General features: G+C 33.8%; 1 protein-coding gene across 1 annotated transcript; it reads left to right on the top strand.

Moving 5' to 3' along the window:
- Positions 1-8,920: 8,920 nt before the first annotated feature.
- Positions 8,921-11,604, top strand: LOC149422851 (uncharacterized). The gene is made up of 6 exons (XM_089632743.1): positions 8,921-9,060; positions 9,143-9,252; positions 9,423-9,660; positions 9,913-9,984; positions 10,097-10,213; positions 11,005-11,604. Exons 3-6 carry the CDS (start codon positions 9,586-9,588, stop codon positions 11,125-11,127), a joined length of 387 nt encoding a protein of 128 aa, XP_089488869.1. The 5' UTR covers positions 8,921-9,060; positions 9,143-9,252; positions 9,423-9,585; the 3' UTR covers positions 11,128-11,604.
- Positions 11,605-19,690: the final 8,086 nt, after the last annotated feature.

The following is a 19,690-nucleotide window of genomic DNA, read 5'->3' as shown; positions in this document are numbered from 1 at the left end:
AAATGGTAGCGATCTTAGATACCTACCTATGGACATATCTACTTTATTGAAAAAGAAAATATGTATTTATTAATATTCAAGTCTATATATATAATCATATATCTTATATTTATTTGTTAATATATGTACTCTTATTTAACATACTTTGACAATCAAGATATGTGTACTTAAATATATATTTATATTTATTCTCCATCTAACCTCTAGTAAATTTACTAAATTCGGAAAATGAAAAATAGTTTAACTTCAATAAAGGAATTAAAAATATTTAAATTAACTATGCACAGTGAACGGTGGCATAACTGAATCACAAAGAGAGCGCGAGATATTTTAAAATAAACAATCTCACATCTGGGTTAGTGGGTCAGATGAGATGTTTACATTGTTCAATTTGTTGATAAAACAAGGGATCACTGGAGAATTGGGTCAACCGCATAGTTTGGAAACGACCTTGGCCATAATTAGTTAGTCACATAGGATTTTATTAATTACCCGAAACAGCTGGAAGATGCGTGCTCTCAAACACCTATCAATCACAAACGACAATTGAAAAATCACGGGTTAGCCAGATTTATATCGAAAAATTACATGAAACATTTAAATACCATTGATTAGATAATCGCATAGATTTTTATTAGTTACCTGAAACAGCTGGAAGCTGCGTGCTTACAAATACTTATCATTCACAATCAACAATTGGAAAATCACGGGTTAGTAAGATTTATATCGAATAATTATACAAAACATTTGAATGTTATTGATTGGGTGTTCATACAAAACCCCATCAGTTGCCTGAGACATTTGAGAGTCGAGTACTCTCTAATGTGGCAACCAACTACTTGAAACAATTGGAAAATCACGGGATAGGATGAACAAAATTAATGTTGAAACCTGGAGGTAAAATTTAAAACAAATACAGTTCATCAAACAGGAGGCAGTGGTCGCTCCTACAACAAGACCATTAAACAAACCAAATAGAGATGACGATTCTCTTAAATAAAAACGTCAAAACCAAACAAACAAAAAGCCTGGAGTTCGATAGCTCTCCAAAACAAACTATCATAAGATCTTATTTTACTAGTATTTATTAGTATAACCTTATTCTTACGTATATATTCGGTTACCAAGCCTAGAGTTTCTCAGAACTCTTCGTGCGAGATCCGAGCTTGGAATGCGAGGTAGATAGCCTCGTATTGCGAGTTATAAACCTTTCCCAAACTGTATGTATACATATATTTATTCGTATGTACTGTTTACTGGAGGATGCGGACCTGCATACAGCTTGCATTTTAGGTCTTCTGGACCGCTCTCGCATCTTCTTTTAAACGTGGAATGAGGATTCACGACCCGTAAGTCCACACCAACCGTGAGTATATGATTGTATATAGGACGAAACCGGTTCGCCCTAAGTAAATTGTAGTCCAAGGAGGGGTCGGAATTTGGGGGTATCGGGACTCGAGGGGAAACTTGAAGGCAGTGCATGATGACGTGGAAGGCTTTTTGGGACGCGATAACTTAGGTATCAATCAAAGAGCCGTGTCAAAAGATTGTGCGAATTTCTAGTTGACTCACGATCATCTCGTTTACTTGCAGGAGGATTTGGAGCCAAATTATGCCAGCAAATGGGCTATTCCGAGTTCGTCAAATATGCAATTAACTAATTACATTAACCTACTAAATCAATCTTTACATGTACCTTATAGCAGCAGAATCATAAAGGAGTGGCGCCAAACAGACACAAGAGTTTACCAAAATCAAATTTACTAACAATTAACCATTTGAGTTATATTTAATTACCTGTCCAAATAAACATGTATAATATCTTTTATCAGCGTTTAACTACGACTTTGTTAGGGTGCAGGGAATCAGAATAATTACAATAGGAAAGTTAGCTCATTCAGGGAATTCATTTAAGTCTAGGGTTGCAATGGAAAGACCAATTAAATTGTGAAACTCGACGCCTCGATCAGAACCAAGGGGGTTACCACAAAAATGAAGGTAATTAAAATCCTATATCATAAATCAAAAAATTACACAACGTTTGATGGAATTTAATTACGATATAAATACGGAAATATTTGCGTTCTAGTTCGTAAATAACGTATTAATTAGTTAAGTACATATGTCTATAAAGATATATAGTACAAGAGAGCTTTAAGTAGCTTTCTGTAGATATCAAAGAAAAGGGTCCAATTTTCATGGAGGCTTATGTGTTGTAGGGGAGGAATTTTCCATCCCTGCGAACACATATGCAAAGCCTTAGAGAAAAAATTAAATATCGGTCATAGCCAAGAGAGAAGAAAATTTTATATTGTTTTAAACAAAATAAAAGAATGGCGAAAACAATATATTTTTACATATTTATATTGCAAATATTATTACAAAAACTATTAATAGCCTTACAAGAAAATACAATAAAAGTAATAAAAACAGGTTAGTTATAAATAATACCAAGGAATGATAAGCAGAAACATAATATGTGGAGTTTATTAAACAGAATTGATTTGAAAGTACCTACACGGCACACACGCTCATGTAATCTAGTAAAATAAAAATGCTTGTCTTAGAAGAATATGTTCAACATATGTATAATAACATTCTCTCTGATTCTATCTTCAATGTAACCAAAATAAATATAAAAACTATATTAAAAATGTATTAAACGTGTACCAAACTGCATAAAATGTTATTATATTATGTAATGACATATATTATGTAGTATTACGTTATAATAATCTTCTGTTTTAATAATCTCCTGTTATAATAATCTCCAGTTAAAATAATCTCATGTTATAATAATCTCCCTCTTGAATAACGTTATATTTTTTACAAAATGAAACAATACTATGTTTTAAACCACTTTATATTTATTTTATACAATATTTGGGTTCAATCCAAACCGGTCGACGAAATATAAATTAAAATAAAGTGGTTTAAAACAAAGTATTTGTTTCATTTTGTATAATGTCAAGCCACTAAGTGTTTGCTTTCTTCGATAAATTTAATATTTTTTAGTTCTTGTAAGTATAGTTTTTAAATTTTTACATACATAATAGAATAGAATATTGCGGAAATCTGCAATTGGTTTCTCAGTTGAGTAAATTACACGTGTATAAATGAACCACATTGTAAACTGTTGATTTCCCTGAAAATAAATAAATAAATAAATAATTTAAAACAATAAGAAAATTTATTAGGTGGTATTAGAGAATTTTAAATTGTTTTTTTTGTAACTGTCATAATTTTCCTCAGATATATCCAGGAGTAATTTATTGAATAATTTTATACCGTTAAATAAATAATGATGTTTTGCTGTTGTAGTTCGAACAAGTGGTACGGTTAGTCTAAATAATAAGCTAAATAATAAATAATTATTTAGCTTAAAATTAATTATGGAATATTATTTTTATCAAATAAATCTTTATGTAATTGAAGTTTTTAATGTACGAGTATTTTTGTCATAAATTTTTGTGAGAAGGAGAACCGGGAAACCTTGGAAAACATTTATTGTTGGATAGTTATATGGCTTTTTTAAATATGATTTTTATTAATATTTTTTGAACTGTCACAAGTGGACGTAGGTATGATTTATACGCACCCCCCCCCCCCGCAAACCACGATTTCATATTGTAGTAGTGTAGAATGTGCAAGTGCAAAATAAATACCTTTAAGTATTTTTAATGATACAGTATTTCTAAGTCTAAAAAACACAAAGATGAGTTTTCTCATTCTGTCTACTGTGGAGTTTATTTGACTTTTCCATTTGATGTTATTATCGATAATTATTCCAAGATGTTCACAGCCTAAGCACCCTGATCAAGTTTCTGAAAGAATCGCTTGGGTACCTACTGGACTATAAGGGTATAATAGAGCTATGTATTCGATACATGCGATTATATTAATTGGCTAATTATTTAGATTCATTAATTGACAAACAGTTTGCGTTACATATTGGTATTTCGTTAACATTGATATCAGTAAATTTTTCTTTAGCATAGACTACAATTCCACTACTTTTATTTTTGTGATAATTTGTGACATATTGTTTGTAGTTTGGAATACTTGGTATATTTTTATGTATTGCATGCGAGTGTGCCTCGGATAGTATTAAAAAATCTGGTTGTGGACATAATGTTAAATACATAGGTATACCAGAAGTTCGTCCATGTTTCAAATTATACTCCTTATGTTTAAGTGCAAGATTGTTAGTAGATTTATTATATTGTTCTAGATTTTAGTGCATTCGCTGTATGTTTCACATACGTATTCTTCTATATTTTGATTTTTTGTTGATTTCATTTAAGTTAAAGTTTTCATTGCATTTATGAAGGTGTGATAAAATATATAGTTATAATTCTATAAATATATTAATAATAATCCTCACAATTTGTGTTACGATATTCTTGCTAGATTTCAATTCATATCTTGAGGTTTTTATTTTATTCTATAAGATTTATTTTATATTCAGATAATATTCGGGAACTTATAAATTGTTTGTTTAATTGACAACAATATTTAATTTATAATAAAACAATAACTTTGTAAACACCACTTTTATTTTTTATACTTTGTGCCGACCGGGTTTCGCTCCCAAAAAAACCGCTTTTTCTTTAAAAAAAAAACAACAACGGACGCAATACTACCAACGTAATGCGTAAACGCATCACGATCGTCGTTATGCATTAAAAACTACGCAGGATGCTTCTTAGTTCTTAGTGTCAAGCGGCATCGTTGTAAATTAACCCAACGTTGCCAAATCTGATGATTTACTCAACCAAACGCTCAAATAATTTATAAAAATGTACTCGTGAATGGCCATGGGGACGCAGTACTATCGAATTAATGCGTGGACGCAGCAAAATCGTCGTTATGCATTAAAAACCACGCAAGACGATTCTTAGTTCTGAGTATCAAGCGGCATCGTTGTAAATTAACCAAATGTTGCCAAATCTGATGATTTACTCAACCAAACGCTCAAATAATATTTAACAATGTACTCCGAATGGCCACGAGGACGCAGTACTATCGACGTAATGCGTAGACGCAGCAAGACCGTCGTTATGTATTCATAATAATATTTCAACGTGATCGGCCAGGGGGACGCAATACTATCAAAGTAATGCGTGGATGCAGCATAACCGTCGTTTTATATTCAAAATAATATCTACTCGTGATCGTTCACTGGGACGCAATACTATCGACGTGATGCATGGAAGCATCATGATTGTCATTATGAGTTAAAAATAGTATATTCTCATAGTAAATCAAAATTGATGGTGAAAATATTGAAAATGTTACCGATATAAAATACTTAGGAGTTATAATAGATTCCAAACTCAACTTTAACAAACATGCTGAATATACCCAAAAGAAAATAGGAAAAAAAAATATTTTTGGGAAGAATTCGCCAAAAACTGTCCGAAAAAACTGCAATCACCATTTATAACTCCATTATTGTTCAACATTTTAACTACTGCTCAACTATCCTTTTTCTGTGTAACGACCGAGCACAAAATAAATTTCCAAATTCTCCAAAATAGGGCAATGAGAACAATACTCAGACGAAATAGATACTCAAAAGTAAATAAAATGTTAAAGGAACTAAATTGGCTAACGGTGAAACAGATGTTGACCTTGACCACGATGATATTTGTACACAAAATAGTAAACAACCTGCTTCCCAAATATTTTTCAAATAAAATTGTATACAACAAGGACATACACAAACATAAAACAAGGACGTGCGATGAAATCAGGCTACCAAAAAAGGACAAATACTCAGAATAGTATACTATATAAAAGGATGAAATACTATAATGCGCTCCCGGAAAACCTTAAGTCTGCCCCGGTTGGAAAGTTCAAGCTATTGTGTAGGAGCCACTTCAAGCAAGAAAAAATATAGTATATTTATATGTAACAAATTAATTAGTAATTTGTAAACTTAAATGTACAAATTACTAAAATAAAATTAATACATACAAATATTAGTAAATATTGAATTATTTGGCGGGTTGGAAATAAGCCGACATAGCTCAGTGGTTCAGAGCACCTGACCGGACATCAGAAGGGACGGGTTCAATTCCCTTTGCCCGTATTTATTTTTACTCGGGAGATATTTTCAATTTGTATTTATATTTCAGGTCACTAATTATTAAGCGGCCTACAGGACCACGCAAAAACATAAAAATGGACCGATAATATTCAAATTCACCTCTAACTACTACCGAGACCAACTATTATCGGACCTTAAGGCTTTTCACAAACAAGCATCCTGTCCTGAAGAGAAACTTAACACATTAAACATGGGGATCGCCGGAGCGAGCTCACCAGTGTACATAGCAGAGCATCTGACATTTCGTGGAAACCACTTATGGTATCTGGCCCGCCAGGCGACAAAAGAGAAAAAATTTAAATATGCTTGGATCAAAGGGGGGCAGATATATGTACGTCGAGACATCGGAACAGCTGCCATTCTTGTTTCTAATGCGGAAAAACTGGCACTACTCTCAGAAACCAAAAACATTTAAAATCAACATTCTTAGAATTTACTTTAGTAACTATTATAACTATTTAGATTTACCAATTATTTTAACTTTTCTTAATTTATTTTTTCCTAGTTCTACAAAAATCACAAACTTATGGAAACATTGTTTTTTCCCCACATTACTTCGAATTTTTTCTTCTTATCTTACATTATATAAAACCTTAAGCTCATCTTATAATAACTATTGCTCAAAGAGTACATTCAATTTTTACATACACAACTGCAGCTCTTGTATTATTACTTTATCCCTAAAATGTCAGAAACGCTCTACTGGTTTCAACATAAATAACTCAAAAGTTTTCATTCTTTTCATTGCCTTTCTAAACAATAATTACAGTTTTAACATGTCCAACTTTAAATCAATTATTGTATTGTACTATTTTATTATTCCTTTTGCACTTAAGCATAACAAATATTTTACTGATGTCGAAATCAATTACCTTGTATTTTGTATTATATTTATTGCTTTGTTAAACAACATTTACTGTCGTAACAAAACCAACTATAAATCTCTTACTATGTTCTGTAATTATACTATCGCTTATGCCTTGTATTATCACACATGTTTAGCTACTGTCAAAATCAAGAACGTAAAATTTAATGCAAAACAAAAAAACAAATAATGGAAGACATTACAGACTTACTAGACAACATAACACCGATTCCATGTACAACTACTAATGACACTGAAGTAGTACGTCAATTATTACTAGTGAACTCTACCCTTACGATATTCTCTATGAATATAAGAAGTATAAACCATAATTTTGATGAACTCTTAATTCTTCTTACTCACCTTGCCTCAGATTTCGATGTAATTGTTTTGAGCGAATGCTGGATTAGAGAAAATTTCGTCCCAAAAACGATAAAAAACTACAATCACTATAATACACTCGAAAACCAAACTCAAAATGATGGCGTTATTGTTTACATTAAAAACCACATCATACATTCAGTCAAAGAGGTCACAATTAAGAACGCAAACTGTCTTAAAATTCAACTTGATAATCATATAACAATCATTACTGTATACAGATCCCCAAGCACACATAATATAACCCCATTCATACAATCTCTGCATGAAATTTTAACAAATATAGAACACAGCCAAAACACCTATCTTATTGGTGATCTCAACATTAACATAATCAACAGAATGCATCCTCAAGCGAATGAATACCTAAATACACTAACTTTATTAGGATATTTGCCAGCCGTCACAGCCCCAACCAGAGAATCAGATTCAAACATTAGTAGTTGTATAGATCACGTCTTTGTTAAGAGTAAACTAGGCAGCAAATCCATTGTATATCAATCAACGGTTACAGATCACTATGCAAGCATCACTTCCATCAACCAAAATATTCACAAACTACATCAAAATACTCTCCCTCAAAAAAAAAAATCCTATGACATTCTCCTAAATACTGTCTCTAAAGAAAACTGGGAACTTGTCTATACTTGTACCGATACCACTTCTGCATGCGAAATATTTACAAATACTTTACAAAACCACTTGGCCGATGCAACATCATACACAAAAAGTAAAAAAAAAAACAATCCGACACAAAACTCAAACCATGGATCACTGCAGGTATTCTTCACTGTATCAGAAAGCATGACAAGATTCATAACTTCTGTAGAAAAAATCCCAATGATTATGATTCACTCATATTTTATAAACATTATAGAAACAACTGCAAAAAAATTATAAACAGTGTTAAAAGAGATTACTACAAAAAACAAATCAGTGAAGCTACTGATGACAAAAAAAAAATTTGGAATATCATAAAAGATATAGCCAATATTCATAAAATCGACTCACCCATTGTTAAAATTAACATAGAAGACCAAACAACTCATGTCAATTCCGAACCTGAAAAAATATCCGACCATTTCAATCAATTTTTCTCCAATATCGGACATAAATTAGCAAAAAATATTCTAGACCAAAACAACGTCTCGGAGAAAGATCTTGCAAAAAATATACATGTCAATAATCTCAGCTATAACCCTTTTCACTTCACTCTCACCACTGAACTAGAAATAATAGAACTTATCTCATCTCTTAAAAACAGTAACTCTGCCGGGAAAGATCAAATTTCAACTAAAATTATCAAACACATTCAAAAATTTATAGCCCCACCTCTTAAACACATCTGTCTTACTCATAATGAAATCCCTAATACGACGATAATACTCCGTATTAGCTATACAGGGGTGGGGGCCTATACTGGTCAGATTAAAAATATTTACTCATAATCATAAATTTTCCCAATATAGCTCGACCGCTGGATTATGGAATATGATTTTTTTACAGTAGCAACACTTGAAAAATTTGACATTTTGCGGCGTGTTGCCAACTTCACGTTTATTCATATGTCAAAAAAGTAATCCAAGAATTGGTTTGTTTATCTTCGAATAACCTAAAAATGGATAATGTTGAGATTAATTTTGTTGAAGAGGTAGAATTAAAAAGGCGCAAGCGTAACAAAAATTGGGGTGACGTTGAAAAGGTTTGTTAACTTTTATCTTGGCTCTAATGTTTTGTTTACTTGTTTGAAATTAGTGTAAGTATAATGATTGTTTTCCTTGTAGGCCTTGTTGAAGGACTGTGTGACTGAACACGTGAGGGCTGTAGAGAACAAAAACTCGGACGGTAACACCCTAATTGCCAAGAGGGAAGCTTGGAAGCTTGTTTTATTAAAGTAAGTATACCTCCATAATATATCCGAATTGTTAACTTTTCTACAGATTAAACTTTAAGTTTGTCGCTTCGTAGCTTTGACATCCATTTCAAATAAAAAAAATATCATAGTATAAAATTAATCAGGTAAAGGTATTCATACCACATAATTAATAGCACACTATTTTTCAGATTTAACACACTAAGTGACCAAAAAAGAGACATGGGTCAGATACAAGCTCAATGGAAGATGCTCAAATTGGCTTGTAAGAGCCAATTGAGCCGGTATAGGAGGGAAGTGATGGCAACAGGTTGAGGTCCCCAACCACCAAGTCCTTCGCAGGATATTCTCTCGATGGTGGATTTGTTACCACATGAATTCGTAACGGACAAAAATGTTGACGATAGCGATTCAACATTTAAAGCAAAGGTAAATATCTTTTTATCGAAGGAAGCAAATACTTTGTGGTGTGACATTATATATTAAATGGAAAACACACACTTTGTAAAACACAACTTTTTATATGAATTAATATTTAACAGCCAACCAGCATTTTTTTTTTCAAAAGATAAGTCGATAGTAATATTATTGAAATATTGATGGTTCTGTCTATATTTAAACTCATGTAAATCTTGCTTTAATTGTGGGAGTTATATTGGTAATTGTGTTTTATTATTACAGATGAATTTTCCTACATCAACCCCTCACTCCACACTGCCACACTCTGTTCCCAATAGGAAGTTGTCTTTTGAGGTAATATACCTAAACCTACTTAAATGATCAGCGCAACAATGAGTGCTAACTATTTGCAATATTTAAAGCAGTAACTTTTCAGTTGGACATAATCTTTTGTTTATATCAACAGGAAACAAGTGAAGCTGATTCACCACCACCGCCACTATCACCACAAGCACACACCGTCCAGCATGTCCCGCTGCACGCTTGCCCTCCACCTCCACCTCGGAGGCGACCACGCCATAAAGTAAGTATTTCTTCACACCACATTTTTGTTTGCTCAACTGACTTTATTGTCGTACCAAAACTGAAAGTTTACTAAGAAAAACAATAACTCATATATGAATATTATTTTTTTATGTATAAAATGCACGATAATTAAGAGATTTGCAGAGAATAGATTAAAACACCGTACTAGGTGACTGCCTGTTTCATGGTGACTAAAGTTGAATATAGTTATTTTGTATGTAGTGTTGACATATGGATTAATAAAAATAATAATTGTAAAGCGCCGTTTTTGTGAGAAATCACCTCTGCTGTACACTTTGTTATATATAGGCACTATCTAAGTTTATTATTTACAAAGATACATAAACATACTTACCTGGATTGGAAATTGGAAAAATTATAATAGAAAGTTGTAATTTTTTTATTATGTAATAATTACAGTTTACAATGTATAATAATATTTGCTAACAATAATGATATATAAAAATTAGTTTTCACAATTTTTTTTTTGAATTTTTTTGATGTTTCTCCTTTATGGAAGCAGACGCTTGTGTTTAAAAGAGATGCTGAGTATCGAGATGAACATTATTTATATAAGTATCCTTATTAATAATTTAAGGAGTTAAGAATATTAAAAATATAAGTGTATATCAACAATGTACAATTTAACGATTTATGACGTTACATTATTTAATTGACGAATTTCGTTATTTTGATTTTTTACATTGAAATGATCTCTGATAGAATAATTAATAATAATTATGTTAAACCAGTTATGAAAACTTTGTCATTTAATGTTTTTATTTTCAGGAAGACGACTTAGCCCAAATGAAGGCGAACGTCTTTGAAGAAACAAAAAAAATAATGCACCTTGAGCACCAAAAAAAAAATGGAGTACTTATTCAGGCTCATGAAAGACGAATCCAGGGCTAAAATTCGTCTACAGGAAGTAGAGTCACAGACCAGGGTTAGCTTGATGAAGAAGGAAAGTGACCTTAAAAATTGTCTACAGGATGAAGAGTCGCAGACCAGGATTAGGTTCATGGAGGAGGAACACAAAATTAAAATGTCGATGCTGAAAGATGGATGGATAGCCAAATAATTATTTTATTTTAAGAGTATGTATGATATATGGTGTGATTGTGGGCGAGGCAAGTGGTTTGACAGACTGTCCTCTCTGCGTAACCTTTCTAGGAAGGGTGCAATGTTTGGTTAATTAGAATTTGTATACATCCCAATTGATTTCTCGTAACCCTCACTTTTAGTACTACCATTACGTAGTGGAATCCAAAAGCTTGTCAATGCATTGTCATTGTAGTTCAACAATAGCTGGAAAGCGCACATTACTTATGACTTGTTCATGTTTTCAGTTGGTTGTTGGTCATTCACTGACCCATAAGGGTTGGGAAATGGAAGGTTAGGTACATTTATAAATTAAACAATCTCTTCTTGCTATACAAATGTCTCATATATTGCAATAAATGAATCCACGCTACTAAAAAAAGCTTTATTCTCTTTGTGGATGGATTTGGCAGTTAATTTACTGATTTTAAATCTATTTTTGCTGTCATGTCTCTCTAAACTGTCGGCCAATGAAAATACATGCAGTTTTGTTAGGTTTTGATGAGCAAATATTAAATATTCAGTACTCGACGTAAAATGTGTTACGAGGTTGAACTTTCAGGAAATTAAAAAAAAAAAAAACAAAGAAAAAACTGTTTTGTTAATGAAGGTTTTTTGAATCTAAACTCTTAACTGTAACCTTTGATAAAACTACAGAAAAAAACATCATCCACATAAAGATTCAGCATTAAAAAACTAGGCAGAAAGTTACAAGTTTTACATAAATAATAGAATAGTTTACAGTTTATAGGAACATAGTATGGAATGTGTTAGTATGGAATGTTATAGGAACATAGTATGGAAGCAACACCAATAAACCGGAGTGACCAATCACAGGCATCCGGAACGTTGGTGTTGGCATCTCTCTATGCCGTGAAGGAGCGCATCTAGTGGAGTATCCTTGTTCATCAGAGCGTTTGGAGTGGGAGTCGTAACCCCCGGCAACAGAGACTCGAAGATGTGGGCAACATGAAAGCAAACCAAAGAAAGTACACATATTTGTATTACTTTGTGTTATTCCACAAACTGTTCATTAAATATACTATGGTTTTAGCCATGCTTTACATTTGTATAGCAAGAAGAGATTGTTTAATTTATAAATGTACCTAACCTTCCATTTCCCAACCCTTATGGGTCAGTGAATGACCAACAACCAACTGAAAACATGACAAATGACTCTCCGAATAAGCTAATGGGAGAAGAGTTTGGAACGTTAAGAGAGTTAGAGCGAAGCATGTCAGTCCACCATTAATCGAGTTATCTGCATTTATCCCTTCTTTCAATATCTCTACAACCTTGTCAATTCTCATAAACATGCTTCCCAAATACACTCTCATTTACCTATTAAATATAAAGTACCCATTAATCATACACATTCATTTTAAAGTTAAGTTGAATTGAATTCCTTGTAATATAAATAGACCAGCTCAACGCCCATGTAAACATAATGAGGAAATCTATAAATGGTTTCTCAGTTAGGTGAATTACACATGACTATAAATTAAGCACGTTGTAAAGTAATTTCCCTAAAATAAAAATAAATAAACAATATTGATCATACCTTAGTCTTATTATTATATCTTCATTATTGTGTAATATGCATTTGTGTCGCAGGTACATTATACTACTGAGTATGTACATTTTTTCAGTGTGATATAATTATATATGTAGATACAATCATATCGAGTACATACTAATACATTTAAAAATGTCGATCAATGAACACCTGTCTAGTGGCATTTCCAATATGATTGATTGGGGCTACTTGTTCATTTGGGGCTACTTCCATGAAACCACCACCACCTGCTTCTGCTCCTGCACCCTCATCATGTTCTTCATCATCATCTATTCCAAATTACAAATCATACAATTAGTACATACAAAACTCTAATGTAAGGAATATCTAAAAACTGACATATTATATTATGTTTCATTTTAACACATCTTTTATTTTGAGTTGTTTTCTTACCTAACTGAGGATCATTCATATCGATGGCAAGACAATGGAGAACAGCAAGAGCTACGATAGTTGTCTTGATGGTATCGAGAGATCCTGACATACCCCGCAGCAGGCAACGAAATCTCTGTTTCCATACCCCAAAACATCTCTCCACCGTGTTGCGAGTAGATATTTGAGCCCTGTTATACGCCACTTCTCTGGGGTTTCTTGGGTTCCTAACTGGGGTGAACAGATATGGTGTACAGGCATAACCTCCGTCTCCCAACAGTCGTCCGTTGAAGTGACCTTCTTCAAACCTCTGCTTGATGGAACTATCCCGGAAAATACGAGCATCGTGAGTACTGCCTCTCCAATGAGCAACAATATCCATAATTTTTAGTTCTGCATTGCACACCACCTGGAATGAATTTATTCATGCAATCAATGTTGGTTAATGTTTATATTTCAGACACGTATTGAGGTTTATCACTTTACAAACCTGGACATTTAAGGAATATATCCCCTTCCTATTGATGTAATATTGGCCAGCATCACCCCCAACTTTCCTTATTTTAATGTGCGTGCAGTCAATGGCACCCATTACTCCAGGAAAACGTTTTATTCCTTGGAACTTTGCAACTGTTGATTGTTGCTCTTCAATAGATTGTGGCATTTTAATGTACTGTGGAGCAAGGCGGGCAAATGCAGTTGCGACCCTTTTGGCAATACGGGACATTGTCTGTTGACTAAATCCATGTAAATCTGCACAATCATCTTGTATCTGCGAAAAAAATGTTATAATAATTTTAAAACTGTTTAGTTATCGATTTTGCTGATTTGTTTCACAGGAATGCAATTATAGACACTATCCTTACCTCGTTTCTGCCCCAGTATCGTATGGCACAAAGAACTTGGAGATCGGTAGATATTTTTCCACCCCGTTTGTTATTGACATGCAAATATGGCCGTACCAAATCGATCAAACGTCTCATATTTGCTTTGGTGAATCTATATTTGGACCTAAAATCTCCTTCCGTTAGCGCCGTAAATGGGTCATACCGCTTTTTGTATGTTTTCCGTGCCCGTGGTGGATGAATACGGTCAAGATTTGCCAAAGCTCCAGTCAAAACGTCAAAATTGTCAAAGTCAGCCATTTCCGAATTTATAATACGGCCGTATACTGCCTAATCCTGCTCTTCGGGTGGGTTAAATTTTGACGTCTGCTAATACGGTCAGATTAGGCAATGCGCATGCGCGCGAGTTGGCGCTATTATGAGTAAAAATTTCACTTAACCTGTCCGTATTATCGTAGTGTTGCGATTATGAGTAAGGCTAATTATCAACTTAAGCTTTAAAACCGGGATATTCCCTAACTCTTTAAAACACGCCACAATAATCCCTATCTTCAAAACAGGTGATAAATTATCTGTTAATAATTATCGACCGATATCATTACTCAGCACAATTTCTAAAATTATAGAAAAGGCGGTGAAACATAGACTCTGTAAGTTCCTTGAAAATAATAAAATATTATCGGATAACCAATATGGCTTCCGCAAAGGGAGGAATACCTCTGATGCAATAGCTGCTCTCACAAAAATTGTTTCCCAAAATCTTGACAAAGGTCGCAAACCACTTGCTGTTTTCCTTGACCTCGCAAAAGCATTTGATACGGTTTCCCATCCTTTACTACTTAAAAAACTTCAACAGATCGGCATTAGAGGGATAGCCTACACATGGTTTAAAAACTACTTAACAAATCGTACACAACAAACCCTTATCCACTCTGACAAAATATATATGAGCAAAAAATTATCCATGTCCTATGGGGTCCCTCAAGATAGTGTACTAGGGCCAATTCTATTTCTCATATATATAAACACACTACGCACTGTGAATATTGGAGGCAAGATAATTTCATTTGCCGATGATACAGTCTTAATATTTGAAGATGAAACATAGCAATCAGTTACAAACAAAACTAATATTGGCCTAACAAAAGTTAAGCATTGGCTAGACACAAACCTCCTCACACTTAATATCGACAAAACACAATACATGACGTTTTCCATACCCAAACATAGCTTTCCCAATAACTGCCCCAAACCTACCATCCACTCGTGCTCAATCAACATACAGACTCCTGAAACCTCACCTAATATTCAATGCACGTGCTCAACTCTTAAATCTTCAAAGGAAGTTAAATACTTGGGAATAATAATCGATGACCAACTACGCTGGGAAACCCATATAAAAGAAACAACAAAAAGACTTCGTAAACTCTCCCACATATTCTGCTCTCTTAGATCCATCTTAGACCTAACGACTCTAAAAAGCGTATATTTTGCCCTTTTTCAATCGATAGCAGCATATGGTATTCTGGGATGGGGTGGCTGTGCAGAATCCGTCATTAATCCAATAATTACAGTACAAAAACTAGTTCTCAGAATTATATTTAAATGTCATCCTACCTATCCCTCCAAAATACTATTTACCAAAATTAGGGTCTTAGATATTCGCCAGCTATTCATTAAGACAAGCTTATGCTACATACGAAAAAATGACTTGCTAGTGGCTCCTCAACACCAAGTAAACACCCGCTTTTTATCAAATCTGGGATGCGTGGTCCCAAAAACTAGAACCACATTCGCTCAGCGACAATTCTGGTACATCGCCCCTAAAATATACAACGCGTTGGACAGGGACATAAAATCAACTAATACTATATCCCTGTTTATTATACGTGTCCAAAACTGGATATTTGAAAGGGGACGAGCCTTTTTTAAAGAATACATGAGTTCCTAACTTTTAAACCATTATAATAAAATTAACCATGTATCTGTATATTTTATTTATTTATTTATTTAATACATGTTACATTGTTTTGAAATTTACATAAAGTAGATATAATGAATCACCATACTGCCTGTTTCATGGTGACCAATTGAGTGTAATTACTTTGTATGAAATATGAAATCTAGTGTAAACATATGAAATTAGTAACTATAGATGAAGCTAAAATTTTGGAAAAATTGTAATAAAAAGTAGAAGACTATGTATGTATATATGTGAATACACATTACGTTTGTGTGTGTTCATATATAGATGTATATGAATGTATTTATGTATGTCTGTGTATGTATTTATATATGCATTTATGTGTATCTGTGTATGTATGTATATGTGTGTATGTATGTGTATATGCATATATGCATATATATACATGAATTATATATATATATGTGTATGTGTGTGTGTGTGTGTATGTGTATATATATATATATATATATATATATATATATATATATGTAGAATAATTTTCTCGGTTTACCCGCGTAAAGTAGTCCTTAAAAGGACTTTTTAATTTCTGACGTTTCGGACAGATCTCCCCACACCCACTTGTATCTTGACTTCCGGACCGAACAGACACGCGAAAGCGTTCAGTTTGAGACGAAATTCAGGACATAAGGCCTCTGAAGATGGACAGTGAGATCTGTCCGAAACGTCAGAAATTAAAAAGTCCTTTTAAGGACTACTTTACGCGGGTAAACCGAGAACATTATTCTACATCTTACACCCGTGAAAACCTTAACCATAACATATATATATATATATATATATAATATTATGTTGTTTAATATTGTAACACCAAAGATGTTAAGAAATAAAATATTATTAATAAAAAAAGATATTATTTTGAATACATTACGATAGTCTTGCTGCGTCCACGCATTACGTCGATAGTACTGCGTCCCCGTAGCCGCTCATGAGAATATACTATTTTTAACACATAATGACAATCGTGCTGCTTCCATGCATCACGTCGATAGTATTGCGTCCCAGTGAACGATCACGAGTAGATATTATATATATATATACCTATATATTTATAAAAAACATATATTTTGAATTTATAGCATTATGACTACCACAACACGGGCATAAGCCTAGTGTGGGAGTTATTAAGTATACAAAAATTGTAATACATAAAATTTACTGAATAATAAAAAAAATTGCTTATAATTATTTGTATTCAAATTGAATGTTTTTACAGGCCTACGTGTAGAAATTTTTCTAAGTAAAACTGCAAACGGCGCGTTTGACGGCCTCCGCGGTCGAGGGGTCAGGCTCTCGACTACGAATCCGTAGATCTCGAGTTCAATTCCCGGCGGCGCAAATAAAAACCGTTTTTGTTTTTCAATTTGTGTTTTATCATAATTAACTAATTAACCATTTTATATACCTAGGTATTATATTTGTGTCACATTCCGGAGTGGAAGACATGATTCAGAATTGAAATGTTATTTAAATGGCTTTGTTCGTCTTTGGTGACCAGATTTGAATAGGCACCCACCTTCCTCTTCCCGTCTCCTTTCTCTTACTGCTACCTTCAGCCTCACAAGATACAGAATTAGGGAAGCCAACTGGCACCGGCTAACAATACGGTTTAGTAAAAGTAAAGAGAATAACTAATAATTATGCCTTGCGGAATGCACTCATTATGTTATTATCCGTAAATGGGACGGTTCTTGTAATTTGTACTACAAAAACAAGGTTTCTGTAACAAATTATTAATCCCAAAGCTCTTTTGAGATACACGAAATGACGCTTTAGGAATATTACGAAAACATTATTTTGGGACGTAAAATTATTCATCAAAAAAAAAATTATTTGCCCACGCATCGACCTCCGGCTTGCAAGTCGAGAGCCTCACCCATCGTCCACGAAGGCCGTCAATTATGTATTTATTTAATTTAATTAATGCAATACTGATTTAAAAAAGAACGTTTTAATTTTTAAAAATTAATAAAACTTTAAAACTTACTGTATTTTATGGTATTTCAACAACTGTGCCTTACATTTATAATGTTCGTTACTTATAAGAACAAATTATCAGTACTGACACTTATCTTTAAAAAATCTTTATGATATAGGATTAGATAAAAAAAAACAACATTTCTATTGAGTATGAGTATACACGAAGGCATACAAATACCTACAATAATGTATCGGTGATTCAATCAAATATTTATTTATATCTTGAAAGAATTGAGATTATATACGGACAAAATATGTATTCACATTGCGTACGTGTGTACTAGCGCATACAAATAATTCATCATTCTCCCTTTTTGACTTTTTGAAATAATGGCATACAGAGGTCTGGGATAAAAAGGACCCTTTCTCTTCCATCATGATTTTAATTTATGGTTGTTGAAAATAGATGGTAACTTAGCTTTTGTGAAAAAAATATTTTCAATGAAACTTAAGATGTGTTGTTTAAGGAGTGGGACTTCGAAGAAATTCGAAAAATTGACGGAGATTGATCATTTCATGTGAAACCGTTTGGAACAGTTTGTGTGTTGAATTATCGTCCAGCAAAACTTTGAATGCGTTTTTCTCGAAACTTTTCACGTTTTTCAAGCTGGTTGACAACATGTTAACCAAACTATACATCCGATTTACATGCGCCATTTACATTTAGCTACCATCGGCTAGGGGGCCCTTTACCTAGCCGATGCGTGTCCCTAAGGCAGTGACTTACACTGCCTAATGGACAATGGCCAAACGGCCATGCCAGGGCCGGATTATACATGTCGGGGCCCCTAGGCAGTTGCCTACGCTGCCTTACGTATAATACGGCCCCGGCAATAGTGACTGGATTTTCCAACAGTTTAAGACTTGGTGCATGCAAATCGGATGTTTTTTTTGCGGATCGATTTGAATTTTTTATTTTCCTCGGCCATATCCATATTTAAATTTCGCTTGTAAGATTTTAACTAAATAAACAAACACTTATACGTACAAATGTGAACTGAATAAAAAGCTTGTAAAATTACATCAACTTCTTAAAGTAGGGGGACGGGGCCCAGTGGCGGCGTAAAGGGGGGGCGGGGGGGGCGGTCCGCCCCGGGTACCGAGGACCAAGACCCAAGGGGTGACAACGACAACACACTTGTGCAGCCAAATAAGACCTGCGTCACACACAGCTATAAAAGCGCAAGCAGATATCTTTTGAACCGCGAGCGCTTATCTTTTCTACAGACACACGACGCTATAAAATGTTTCTTCCTAGTGTAGGGGAAGGAGTCAGACGAATTAGAGAGCTGCCACGAAATTCCATTTCTTTGTACTGAATTGACAGCTGTCATCCGCCCGTTTAGGCAGCTCCATCCCCTGTTCACCGCGGAGTGGGGGTGCATAACTTTTCATAAATCACTTCAGGAGCGATTACGGCGTAAGATGTGTACTGTCTATGGTTCATCTGCGCATAAAAGCGCTAGGTGTGACAGGTCTCATGGAATTGTATGGAGAGCGATATTTGGCGTGCGATTATCTTTTATATTTTATAGCTGTGTCTGACGCCTACATAATGCGAACAAAATCTCCCTATTAAGACTGCTGCGCTGCTCACTGCGAAAATGGCCCAAGATG

The sequence above is a fragment of the Hesperophylax consimilis genome, chromosome 6, assembly GCF_061612785.1.
Source record: "Hesperophylax consimilis isolate HC1 chromosome 6, BYU_Hcon_1.0, whole genome shotgun sequence".
In the NCBI taxonomy this organism is placed as follows: Eukaryota; Metazoa; Arthropoda; class Insecta; order Trichoptera; family Limnephilidae; genus Hesperophylax; species Hesperophylax consimilis.
This window is presented reverse-complemented; position numbering and strand designations above follow the sequence as displayed.